Source organism: Phascolarctos cinereus, unplaced genomic scaffold, assembly GCF_003287225.1.
Source record: "Phascolarctos cinereus isolate Bilbo 61053 unplaced genomic scaffold, phaCin_HiC Scaffold_726;HRSCAF=1367, whole genome shotgun sequence".
Taxonomy (NCBI): domain Eukaryota; kingdom Metazoa; phylum Chordata; class Mammalia; order Diprotodontia; family Phascolarctidae; genus Phascolarctos; species Phascolarctos cinereus.
The window spans coordinates 381,587,328-381,600,590 of NW_027556098.1; the positions used below are offsets into that span (position 1 = coordinate 381,587,328).

General features: G+C 49.9%; 1 protein-coding gene across 1 annotated transcript; it reads left to right on the forward strand.

The window, feature by feature from the left end:
• Window positions 1-2,034: 2,034 nt before the first annotated feature.
• Window positions 2,035-12,736, forward strand: LOC110198710 (aflatoxin B1 aldehyde reductase member 4-like). Its single transcript, XM_020973132.2, has 7 exons — window positions 2,035-2,408; window positions 6,867-7,054; window positions 7,756-7,860; window positions 8,270-8,366; window positions 8,804-8,903; window positions 9,984-10,113; window positions 12,308-12,736. The coding sequence occupies exons 1-7, from the start codon at window positions 2,054-2,056 to the stop codon at window positions 12,467-12,469; spliced, it is 1,137 nt and encodes a 378-aa protein (XP_020828791.1). The 5' UTR covers window positions 2,035-2,053; the 3' UTR covers window positions 12,470-12,736.
• Window positions 12,737-13,263: the final 527 nt, after the last annotated feature.

The window sequence follows — 13,263 nt, forward strand, 5'->3', positions numbered from 1 at the left end:
CAAACTGAAGCAAGCAGAACCAGGAAAACAATTTATACAAAGACAACACTGTAAAGGGAAACAACTTTGAAAGACTTAAGAACTCTGACCATGTCAATGACCAGTTACCATTCCAGCGCCATGGTAGAGAATGCTTCCAACCTTCTGACAGACAAGTGATGGACTGCAGAAGTGTAGGAGACATACATTTTCTGACAAGGTCAATGTATAGATCTTTTTTTTTTTAATCTTCTTGAGTATATTTATTCGTTGGGGTGGGGAGAGTTCAGAGAGAATGTTGCTTAGGGTTTTTTTTGAGGGGGGGAGAGAAAAAGTTATGAGTGAAGAAGGGAATAATGGTAGTTCCCCTAAATAATGAAACATTTACAGTATACAGAGAAGAAAGCAGATGGAAACTGAGATACAAATAAACAGAACAGGATTGGAATTACCCTGTTAAATTTATTCTTTATTAAAAAAACCAAGCAGTACATAATTGAAATTCGTGGTTTCACACGTACTTCTCTTTTTCTATTCTTTTTATGTAGATATGATCATGTGTGTCGATGTTTGTCAAGTTCATAATATTTTAAAAAGATTTTATGGCACAGTTTTCCGGATTTTTGATTGACACTGATGAGGCACTTGGATGGTTGTACTGGGACCCCAATTCCACGACCACGTTTCTCCCCAGCTTCAGAAACACTATCCCTGACAGTTTCTACCCAGCTCAAGGACACTGTGCCTAGCAATTACTCATGAGTAGGCCCCAGCAAGACCCTTTTCTCTCTCCCTGGTATAGTTACAAACAGCACCTGAAGGAATTATTAGTTTGAAATGGCTTTGCACTGGGTCATAAAGATAGTCTTACCCACTGGACTATCTATACTACCACCCTATGTCATTATCTACATCCTGGACTCCTCATTATCTGTATTCTAGACCTAAGACATATGTATACTCCCTCCATCTATCTTGTTAAACAAGACATTGACTGGTGGCAGACTGGACAACTCTCAGTTACCCCTGAACTCTAGTTAACTTAGTGAAGTAGCACGCCTAAAACCACATCTCCATGTGGCACCCCCTTTGTGGGCTTTTCCTAGTGAACTCTTGGTAAATCGCCTGCAGTAAATACAAAAAGTGCATGTTCCTTTAAGAAGTGACCACTCCTTAACCACGCCCTAAATCACCTAGTTAGCATATTTAGCACACGTTTTATTATATTTCATTCTGTATAAACTTTAACTGTACCCCTCTAAGGTCGCAGGTCCTTTAGAATCCTTGCCAGCTACATAGCATAACAATAAATTTGTTTCCAATTTGATTTAAAGAATGCTTGAGTCTGTGAATTCATCCAGACGACCCTGTCCTGTACTCCAGTCTTTGAGGGGTTTCAACCTCTCAGACAGCAGCAATATCATGTATTGCACCCCTTCCTCCACTGATCGTTATAGGCACATTCATTAATTCCCTGCTTGTGTGATGGAAGGGAGGGGTGGAATGGGGGTGACTGGACATGAGGCTCAGGACTCCTGGGTCCCCAGGACTGCTCTCTCTCCTCCGCCAGATTACTGGGTGCCTTCCATGGGGATAAATGAAAACCTAGCCTGGAAGCTTCAGTCCTTCCTCGTCCCTCCCTGCATCAGGGGGCCGTAACTCCAGGGTGGGACCGGGATAAACAAGACCCAGGTTGGAATCCTAGCTCAGGAAGACCCTGGGCAAATCCCTTTCTGTTCCTAAGCCTCAGTTTCCTCATCTGAAAAAGGAGAGTGTTGAACTAGAGGTTCCCTTAAGGTTGCTTCAGCTCCAGATTCCGGGATACTGGAAAAGGGTCCGGGGTGGAAGCGGTCAGCCTCAATGCCTTCCGCCGGGGCCAGGCGGGTCCAAAGAGCATCCAAACCTGGTCCGGGACGATGCAGGGCTTCCACCGTCCCCGGCGGCGCAGCGCACTTTGCAGACGGTCCCGGAAAGCGACCCGCTCTGCTCTCGTCCCTCCCTACCCGAGACTGCTGGTGACGTCAGGGACGAGGCGGGGCTTCGGCACGCAGGCCGCAGCATCCCCTCCCCCCAGATGGTGAGCGCCGCGTCTCGCGCTGTGGCTCGCGCCGCTGCCCGCTGCAGGTCCGCCAGCTGCAGATCCACCCGGGGAGCCGCCAGTGCCCGCAGCCCTAGGGCCGCCGCCGCCGCCGCCGCGATGCCCCACGCCTCCCGCGCCGCCTCCTCGGCGGCCCGGGCCCTGCCGGCCTCCGTGCTGGGCACGATGGAGATGGGCCGGCGCATGGACGGGTCAGCCAGCGCCGCCGCCGTGCACGCCTTCCTGGAGCGCGGCCACCGCGAGCTGGACACGGCCTTCATGTACAGCGACGGCCAGTCCGAGAGTATCGTGGGCAGTATGGGCCTGGGGCTGGGGGATGCCGGCAGCAGAGGTAAGCCGGCCGGACCTCCAGCCCTCCCAGCCTGCCACCTGCCCACCCGCAAGGGTGGGATCTCGGGCATGCGCCCTGGAACCCTTGACCTGCGCTGTGGGTCCCTAATCTCTCCAATCCCATCCATCTATCCACGTGCAGCCCAACCCAGAAGCAAATGAGCCCCGACCTCCAAATGTTGTAATTTAAGGCATGGAACCCCTAACCTGAGGTGTGGGTCGCTAATCTCTGCAGTCTCATACATCCCCATGCAGCCCTACCCAGAGGCAATGAACCCCAACCTCCAAATGTTGTAATTTAGGGCATGAAACCCCTAATCTGAGGTGTGGGTCGCTAATCTCTGCAGTCTCATACATCACCATGCAGCCCTACCCAGAGGCAATGAACCCCAACCTCCAAATGTTGTAATTTAGGGCATGAAACCCCTAATCTGAGGTGTGGGTCACTAATCTCTGCAATCCCATCCATCCCCATGCAGCCCTACCCAGAGGCAATGACCCAGACCTCCAAATCTTGTAATTTAGGGCATGGAATCCTTGACCTAGGGTGTGGGTCCCTCATCTCCACAGTCCTATCCATCCATCCACGTGCAGCCCTACCCAGAGGCAATGAACTGGGACCTCCAAATGTTGCAATCCCCGGTGTGCATCCTTGGACCATTGATCTGGCAAATTCTATTCCCACCCCTTGTAGCCCTGTCCTTGAACTGTGCAGCCCCAGTCAGCCCTGCCCCCACTCCTCTGCTCTCCTAGTGAAACCTCTGCCCCCATGACAGGCAGCAGATCTTCTAATGGTTTGTCAGACCCTTGTTCTCCAAGAAGTGTCCTGTCTCTAACTCTAGGAACCTTGATAGACTGGCCCAAGCACTGATCTGATCCAAATAACAATTATGCCATCAGCTAGTTTAATAAGCACCCCCTGCTCCAAAGCTTGTGCTCATTACATAAGTTGAGGTTCCTGGGGGGGAGGTGGGTAGGGGAGCAGAAGCTAGATGGAGGCTAAGGCCTTGGCTCAGGCTCTCCTTGTCCACTAAGGTGGGTAACTGTTCCTAGTCTTCTGTCCCATGCTTGTGATTGCTTAGGGCCTCCTTTGGGGGAGGGAGAGAGACTCAGGATGGGTCTTCCCTGCCCTGGATAGGGTTTGGAGTGCCTGTCGTGGAGGGCCAGACCTTTCAGCAGAGGATTCATGTATCCCCTTCACACTGACCCTTCCACTCTCATCCCAGACTGTCCCTTCAGTAAGTAGATCCCCTGAGCTGCTGCCTCCTCAGATTTTTTAAAGTGTGAGAGCTGAAAGGAACCTGAGAACCCAGACTGCTCCTGGGCTGGGAGGGACCTCATGAAATAAACTGTCAGAGAATATTATGGGCTGTGAGGGACCTTAGAGTTGATTTCACCCAGCCCTGTATTATAAAGAGAAGAAAACTGAGGCCCAGAGAATGGAACAGCCTTGTCTGAGGTCACACAGTGAATGTACTGTCGATGGAGCTGGAACCCAGGTCTCTTCACTTGCAGCGCAGAGTTTGTTCTATCATGTAGCTCCTTCGGTCACTATTTTAAATTTGATTTTTTCCTCTTGGATTAATAATAACTAACATCTGTACAGTGCTTTAAGCTTTGCAGTGCTATCCATATGTTATCTTATGTGAGCCTCCCAACAGCCCTGGGAGGTAGGAGCCATAATTATCCTTATTTTCAGAGGAAGAAACCAGCCGAGTAAAGTGACTTTTGCCCAGGGTATCACAGTAAAGTGTCAGAATTTGAACTCTGGTTTTCTCAAATCCAGGTCCAGCATTCTAGCTTTCCACTTTGCCATGTAGCTTCCTGGAATTATAGAATGAGTTCTGGATTGGGATTCGGGAAGCGTAGGCTTAAATACCATCTCTGCCACTTTCTATCTCAGTTCACCTGTCTGGGCATAGATGAGATCATTGATTTAGAGACTGAATGAACCTTAGTGGTCATCTGGTCCAATCCCCTCATTTTACAGAGAAGAAACTGAAGCCCAGGGGCATTAAATGACCTTTTCAGGTGACACAGCTAGTCCTAGGTAGGGTTTGAACCTAGACCTTCTGACTCCAAGTCCGGGGTTTTGAAAGTAGTAGTTTTGGACTTAATGGCCTCTGATATCTCAACCCGTGATCAGAGTTTCTTTCTATCTTCTTTCCTTGACCTTTAAACCCCTCCCTCCCTCCCTCCACCTCCACTGGTCAGATTCCCCAAATTGTACCCAGAAGCAAAGTTCACTAGTAGAGGCAATGGAATTCCTGGCTTGGAGTGGAGGAGGGAGGGGGAAGAGAGTGATATTCAGTAAAGGTAATCACTAAATTCTTCCATCCTAAGCAGTTGAGTGGGGTCAGCTGTGAAAAGTACATAATAAAAATTAAACCTCCTTCCAATTTACAATTCTTAGATCAGAGCTGATCTTGATATTTGTCCTCTCTTTCTGTCTTCCCCTCCAACTTCCCATTTAATTGGAACACGTAATCTAGAGCTGGAAGGACCCTATCGGTCATCTGATCCTCCAGCTCCTTCCTTTTATGTATAAAGAAATAGGACCAGGGAAGTGACTTGCCAGAGTTCATACAGCTGGTAATTAATATAGTTGGAATTAGAACCAGAGAAGCAACTGGCCATATTGAGGTGATATTGGGCCTCAATTTTGCTGGCTTAAATTCTACTTTGTATCGCTCTGAAAACTGACTCATGTGAGGCTTGCATTCTCTGGGACCTGGCATCCATCCCAATTCTCCCTAGACTCTTTTCTTCAAGTAGGGTTTGCTTCCTTTCCTCCAACCTACACCCACTTTGGCAGGTTGGAGTGGTGCTCCCAGAGGGGTGGACCCCTGGCTTCCATTCATTCTATTATGAACCTAGGGGTGCGTGCTGGGAATACACCTACTACTTGCCAATCTAGTTCATGACCTACTGCTGGGCTTCCCATTTATACAAAAATCAGTCCGAATCACACCATTGAATCTTGTTAGCCAGCATTTATTAAATGCCTGCTGTGTGCCAGGCACTATGCTAAGCACTGGGGCCGCCAAAAAAAGACAAAAGACAGCTCCTGCCCTCAAGGAGCATACAGTCTAAGGGGGAGACAACATGCAAAAACTATGTACGTACAAGAGAAACGCAGGCTAAATAGAAGATGGTCTCCAGAGGGGAGCCCTGGCATTAAACATGAAACAGCTAAATGATAAGGCAAAAGCCAGAATAATAACATTTACTCATTAGAAGGCAAGGGCAGAAATAAATATTTACTCAGTAGAAGGCAGAAGTGGGAATAATTATAACATTCAGTTCTTAAAAATTACAATAATTACTCAAAACATTTAGTTATTAAATAATTATAACATTTACTCAGTAGAACACAGAAGCACAGATAATCAAAATATAACCATCTATGTACAGATCTGTGTCACACTTTCCCCTCACAGCACACACTATGTGACAGGGAGGGTAGAACCTGGTAGGGAGGCACTTCAAATTGGAAGTAGCTCAAGACACGACAGCAGGCCTTAATGCCCTTGATCTCTGTCTTTCTCTTTTTTTTCTTAGGCAGTTGGGGTTAAGTGACTTGCTCAGGGTCACACAGCTAATAAGTGTTAAGTGTTTGCTCTGAGGCTGGATTTGAACTCAGGTCCTCCTGACTTCAGGGCCAGTGCTCTATCCACTGCACCACCAAGGTGCCCCAAACTGGCCATTTATGAAAGGAACACAGTCTTACACTTGCCTGTCCCTTTCTCTTGTAGGAGGAGGGGGATGGGAAGGATATATCAGGTTACAACCTCACAATGCAGTGTTAAGGGCCTTGGATATGGAGTCAGAAGACATAGGCTGAGTTCCCTGCTTTGTGATGCCATGTCATCTCTTGAAGGGCTCAGTTTCTTCATCTGAAAAATGGGTATAATAATTGAATGTGAGGATTACCTGGAGGTGGTATGGCATCGTGGAAAGAATCCAGAATTTAAAGTTACAGGATCCTAGGACCAGCATTTACAGTTGGAATTAACAGGACATTGAATTGAACCTCTTCATTTTACAGATGAGGAAACTGAGGCCCATAAGAGATGAGTGACTTGCCCAAGGTGACCTAGGTAGTAAGTGGCCGGGCCAGGATTGGAAACCAGGGCTTCTGACTCCAAGTCCAATGTCCTTGGCCTGCCCCACCATGCTTGTCATGAACTTGAGTTCGAGTCCTGACTGTCCCTGTGTGACCTGTACAAACCCCTTCCTTTCTCTTTGTAATGAGAGGGTCAGACTAGATGCTCTCTGAGTCCTGTTCCAGCTCAGGAACAGGACTTATTCGGTTTGTGAAAAGAACAGCCTCTGTCCTGGGAATCGCATGTGGTCAGCTGGGAAGGTAGCGACGTGGCCTGTTTGGATGCAGCGCCGAGCAGGGGGAGTACATTGAATTGAATCTCAGCCACCTCCTACCACCTTCTTTTTCCTTCAGTGAAAATTGCCACCAAGGCCAATCCCTGGGAAGGAAAGTCTCTGAGGGCTGAGAGTGTCCGGTCCCAGCTGGAGACCTCCCTACAGCGGCTGCAGTGCACCCAAGTGGATCTCTTCTACCTGCACGCCCCAGACCACAACACGCCCGTGGAGGAGACCCTGCGGGCCTGCAATGAGCTGCACCAGGAGGTGAGAGCGCAAGATGTCAGAGCTGAGAGGGCCCTTAGGACAGGGGGTGTCAGAGCTGGGAGGGGCCTTAGAATACAGGATGTCAGAGCTGGGAGTGGTCTTAGAACCCAGATGTCAGAGCTGGGAGGGCCCTTATGGCACAGAATGTCAGAGCTGGGAGGGCCTTAGGACACAGAATGTCAGAGCTAGGAGGGCCCTTAGAACAGATGTCAGAGCTGGGAGGGGCCTTAGAACACAGGATGTCAGAGCTGGAGAGTCCTTAGAACATAAATCAATCATTCAAGATTATTTATTAACCACCTACTATATGCCAGGCACTGTGCTAGAGCTGGAGATGAATGAAACAGTTCCTACTCACAAAAATATTCTAATTAACTTCTAATAGGGGAGGCAAGTTCAGGTAAAAATAGAAGGACGGGGGCAGCTAGGTGGCGCAGTGAATAGAACTCTGGCCTTGGAGTCAGGAGGATCTGAGTTCAAATGCAGTCTCAGACATTTAACACTTACTAGCTGTGTGACCCTGGGCAAGTCACTTAACCCTGATTGCCTCACCAAAAAAAAAAAGCAAAAAACAAACAAATCCAACAAACAAAATAGGACGACTCCTTAGAGCAGGGGCCCTGCCCTAACTCAGTGTTCTCTCCCTCTCTCCCCCTCTCCCCACCTCTTCTTCCCTCCCTGCTTCCCTTTCTCCCCTGCAGGGTAAGTTTGTAGAGCTGGGCCTCTCCAACTACGCCTCCTGGGAAGTAGCTGAAATCTGCACTCTCTGCACGAACAGTGGCTGGGTCCTTCCCACTGTGTACCAGGTGAGCACCTGTCTGAGCCCAGGATGCTGCTGGGTCTCCTGGGGGCCTTCTTGGCCATGGATTTACCTGGCCCCATGGGCAGGAAACCCTTCTACCCTTGAGGTTAAAGGAGGGAGGGACTGGCCCCATGTGATACTGCTAGTAAATGGCCCAGCTGGGGCTCGGTTCTAGGGCTCTGACTCTCTGTGCTTTGGGGCTTTGGAGACGGAAGACCTGGGTTCAAATCCTGACTCTGCTACTTCCTGCTTAATGCCATTTCTGGGCCTCAGTTTCCTCATCTGTAAAGTGAATGAGTTGGACTAGACCTCCAGCCAGTGTGCCAAGCTGGTGACCTTTCCTGACCCGGGCTGGTTTGGGGGGCTGTCCCTTCCCTGAGTCTCTTCATCTGTGCTGTCCTTCCTCCTCACAGGGCATGTACAATGCCACCACCAGGCAGGTGGAGACGGAACTGTTCCCCTGCCTGCATCACTATGGACTGCGGTTCTATGCATACAACCCTTTGGCTGGTATGAGGAAAGAAGGGGAGGGGACCCCAGAGTCTGTGGGATAGGATAGTAGAATGAAGACATGTAGTCAAGAGATCTGGGTTCAAATCTGGCCTCGATGCTTGCTAGCTGTGTGTCCGTGGGCAAATTGCAACCTCTCTGTCCAAACAGAGAAAGTACTTTGCACTGACAACCTCTAGGAGTTATTTTGTGGAAGCCACGTAAGAGCGTTCCAGGAATCTGAGTTTGGTTATCTTGTGGGTCCAGCTTGGGAGTGGGATGCAGGTGGGATCCAGGGGTGCCAGGGGGAGTGGACAAGAGGCCTGGCTTGGTCCCTCTTTGCTTGGGGCCAAGTTGACATGTATATCCCCCCACCCTTCACAGCCCTGACTTCTGGCTGAGCTCTCAGGCCTTAGCCCTAGGCAGAATCCTAGATCAAACTCTCCTATCTCTCTCAGGTGGCCTCCTGACTGGCAAGTACAGATATGAAGACAAGGACAAGAAACAGCCTGAGGGCCGGTTCTTTGGGAATAGCTGGGCTGAGACCTACAGGAATCGGTGAGCTCTGCTCCCCAGTGGGTGAAGCAGGTCAGATGGGAGAATGTTTTCAAGAGACCTGGCATCTCTGAAACTCCAGACTTTCCCATCTGTCAAAATGAGTACAAGCCGCTGGCCTGCCTCTTGGGGAGTCCATCACACGTCCTAAGTTTCAAGGGACCTTCAGTTCAGTAAACATTTATTAAGTGCTTGGCACTGTGCTAAGTGCTGGGGGCACAAAGAAAGGCAAAAGACAGTCCCTGTCCTCAAGGAGCTTACAGTCTAACGGGGAGACAACAGGCAAACAAAAGCATGCAAAGTAAGCTATGTGTAGGATAAACAGGATGTAATTAAAAGAGGTAAAGCTCCTTTGAGGGGGGTCTGGTCCAACCCAGACCTGAACAAGAGCCCCCTTGAAACCATCCCTGACAAGTGGATCTCTGGCCTGCACTCACAGAAGCCCAGGCAGCCCCTTCCCCTTTTGGGCCCCTCTCACTGTGAGGAAGGTTTCCTGACACTGAGACAAAACTGACCTACTTGGAGCTGTCCACAGGACAGCCCCTCACATGTATGACACGTGCTCCTCTGCCCTCCCAACTGCGCCCAAGTTTAGACCAAACAGCCCCAGTTCCCTTAACCCATCTTTGAATGTCTGCCGTGTCCTGGAAGGGCCACACCTTCCTCTGGACTCTCTCCGTGTCCTTCCCAGAATGTGGCAGCCAGTCCAAAATGGGCCCTCTTGGGGTGTCACATGGGATGAGATGGGTGATTATGGGGCGTGCCCAAGGCCTGTGTGCTGCGTTCATGAATTACTCATTGGGTGGTAGACTGAGCATAACTGGAGGTCACTTTGGGTGTTTCAGGACTCACTGGGGAAGTGCAGCCCCACTTGGAGGTTTGCAGTGGACAGTACCTGTGGTTGCCCAGCAAGTAGCAGCTGGTAGAGCCAGGACTGTAACTTGGCCTAGGCTGCCTGACTCCATCAGGGCTCCTGTGATTGGGAGCCTGGGTTCTCTGCCAAGTGAGCTCCCACAGAGGCCCTGCTGAGGCCAGCCTGGGGGCACTGACCACTGAACTTCCCTCTCTGTCCATTCAACACAGCTTCTGGAAGGAACATCACTTTCAAGCCATCAGTCTTGTGAAGAAAGCCCTGGCGGCATCTTATGGGGCCAGCCCTCCCAGCATGACCTCAGCAGCCCTCAGGTGGATGTACCATCACTCCAAACTCCAGGTGATGCCCCAGGGGCCCCAGGAGCCCACCCGTCCCCATAAGTCTTGAGCCCTTTGGCTTTTATCTCCCTGATCAACACTAATTTTAACATAGCTAACAAAGAAATCATAAATGAATTATAGGAAAAGGATGTTTCCTGAAAACGTTTAGGCAGACCAAGTCAAGAGATTAACAACATTAAATGTATATTGACTGACAAGAGTGTTTACTTGTATCACGTTAAGGCCAGGTGCCAAAAGCTGGTACTGTGCATCAGTCATTAAGGAGTTAATCCAGCACTGTGCTGAGCATTAAGGATAACAGAGAAAGGCAAAAGATGGCCTCTGCCTGGAGGAGCTCCCAGTCTGGGTACCACCGCTGTCCTCCCTGTGTGACCTCAGCTGAGTGGCTGCTGTGATCAGGGTGTTTCTTGTATTATCGGGGCTCTGGATCCCTCCGTGGGCATCATGCCATCCACCTTCAGAGGTCCTTACCCTAGCAGCCCATTCCATCCTCCTGTCTTGTCAGATGGGATGGACAACTTCCTGGCTTCTGTGTCAGGAAGACCCGAGTTAGAATCCAGCCTTGTGCAGTCATTTACTGTATGGCCATGGACAATTTGCATAACCTCAATGGGCCTTAGGTCCCTCCTCTGAAATTTGGGAGTAATGGTCCTCCCTAGGGCTCTTGCGATACATGGAGGGCCTGCCTGCATGGGCAAAGCTGGGTTGGGGCATAATCCTTCCTTCAGTTTGATTGGATGTAGAGTGCCTCTCGGCGTGTTACAGGAAGGATGACCGAGAGTCAGGAGAGCTTATGCAGGAGCCGTGCTTGGTCACGGCCCCAGCCTGCTCGGACTCCCCGAGTGGTGGCCTGTGGTAGCAGCCCTGGAGCACCAGTGGGAGCCTAACGATGCCAGAGAGATGATGGACTTTTGTGGTGAGGGAGATCCAAATAACTGGAGTTTAGGCAGCTGGGTGGTAAAGTGGATAGAGCGCTGGGCCGAGACCTGAGTTCAAATCCAGCCTCAGACAGTTACTAGCTGTCTGACCCTGGGCAAGTCACTTGACCTCTGTTTGCTATAATACTTTGGAGAAGGAAAATGGCAAACCACTATAGTACCTTTTTTTGGGAGAGCTAAGGGGCGCAGCGGGTAGATTACTGGGGCAGGAGTCAGGGACTCCTCTTCCTGAGTTCAAACTTGACCTTATTCACTTATAGCTTTGTGACCCTGGGCAATCATGCAACCCTGTTTGCTTCAGTTTCCTCATCTGTAAAATGAGCTAGAGAAGGAAAAGGCAAACCTCTCCACTATCTTTGCCAAGAAAACCCCAAATGGAGTCACAAAGAGTCTGACAAAAACATAATTTGCAAAGTGCTTTACACGTGTTACCTCATTTGGTCCTCAGTAACTCTGTGAGGTAGGCTCTATTACTGTCCCCATTTTATAGGTGAGGAAACTGAGGCAGAGGTTAAGTGATTTGTCCAGGGTCCCGTAGCTAGTAAGTGTCTGAGACAAGATCGGAACCCTGACTCCAAGCCTCATATTCTTGGGCACCTACAAAAAAAAGTAAGAGACCTTTCCCACCCTCATGGAGTCATAGTGGGAGATCCAAGGGATCCCCGTGGAGCTAGCTCATGTCACCGTCGCTGAATTTTGAGCATGACAGCTGGCAATCATAACTGCGAAGAAATTTTTACAGCAATTCTGATACAAAGACCTCATTTTGCAAATAGAGAACTGAGTCAAGTTTATACAAATAAGAGCCATTCCTCAGTTGACAAATGGTCAAGAGATATGAACAGGCAGTTTTCAGATAAAGTAATCAAAGCTGTCTGTAGTCATATGAAAAAATGCCCTAAGTCGTTATTGATTAAAGAAATGCAAATTAAAATTATCAGAAACAAATTTTTTGAGCGTGAGCTCAAACGCTACGGTTTGTCTTCTGCCTATCACTGCCCTGAGCAGGCTTGATTTATTATTTTAGTCTGTGGACTTAAGGAATCAATGGAGAAAATGTTAATGAAGTAGATTAAATTTAAAAGTATGTTGTTAGGCACATGTCCTCCCCCAGAGAGCTAGTTGTCAAACATTTACCACTGCATCCCCCTTTCCTGAGAGCTGGATGTTAAACATTTACCCCTCTACCTCAACCCCATACCTCTCTCATATGACCTGCACACATACCTGGTTCTCTGCCTCCTCTCCTGCCAGGGTGCCCGTGGAGACGCCGTCATCCTGGGCATGTCCAGCCTGGAGCAGCTGCAGCAGAACCTGGCAGCAGCAGAAGAGGGCCCTCTGGAGCCTGGGGTGGTGAAGGCCTTTGACGATGCCTGGAACCTCGTCGCCCACGAATGTCCGAGCTACTTCCGCTAGCTCCAGCCCTGGTGGTGGAGAGAGGCCCCCTCACTGATGCTGGCTGTCCCCATGCTCTCAGCCCCATCAGCCAGCCTTTGCCTTAACCTGCTTCAGCCTGAGCTCTGTCTTTCAAATTGTCCCTGTTCTCTGAATCCATGGTTTTCTAGCCTCCTTCCTGGAGGTGAGATCTCTGGCCCCCTGCCCTGTTGCTCTTTCTGTTGAGAAGGGTGAGGGCCACGACCAGCTCTGTCCTGTCCTGTTGGAATAAGAGCAATTGTTGCACAAGAGAGTGTCCTGGAGTGAATTATGAGCAGGGCTCTTCTGGGGCCTGGGGTTGCTTGGGTCCTTGGTGGGAAGAGGCAGCTCAGCAGCAGATCCTGGCTCCTATCTGAACAGCAGGCCACTGGCGGGTGTTGGACAAGGAATGGAGGCCTCCACGTCTGAACAAGGCTCCTCTGGGCAGTACACCAGACATGGTCTGCTTTGGCTACCTTACCAGCCCCTGATCCTAACTAAATCTGTCCCCTGGCCTGATGTCTGAGACCAGGCAGAACCAGGCTAATCCCTCCAGCACTGGCCGTGCGGTCCCACGCCAAGTCAGCCTTCCTGGCGTCCCTGAAGTCTTCTGTCCTCTGGCCAGGCCTACTGTGTCCCACGTCTCCGTCCCACGGGGCCAACCACTCTCACAGCTGTCCAGCATATGTTACCACCACCTCCTCTTTGCCAGGGAGAGCTGGTGCTACTTCCCTTTTCAAAACTGGGGGCTTAGGAAAGTTATCCCCAAATGAGGAGAAAGGGAGTTTCACGGGGGT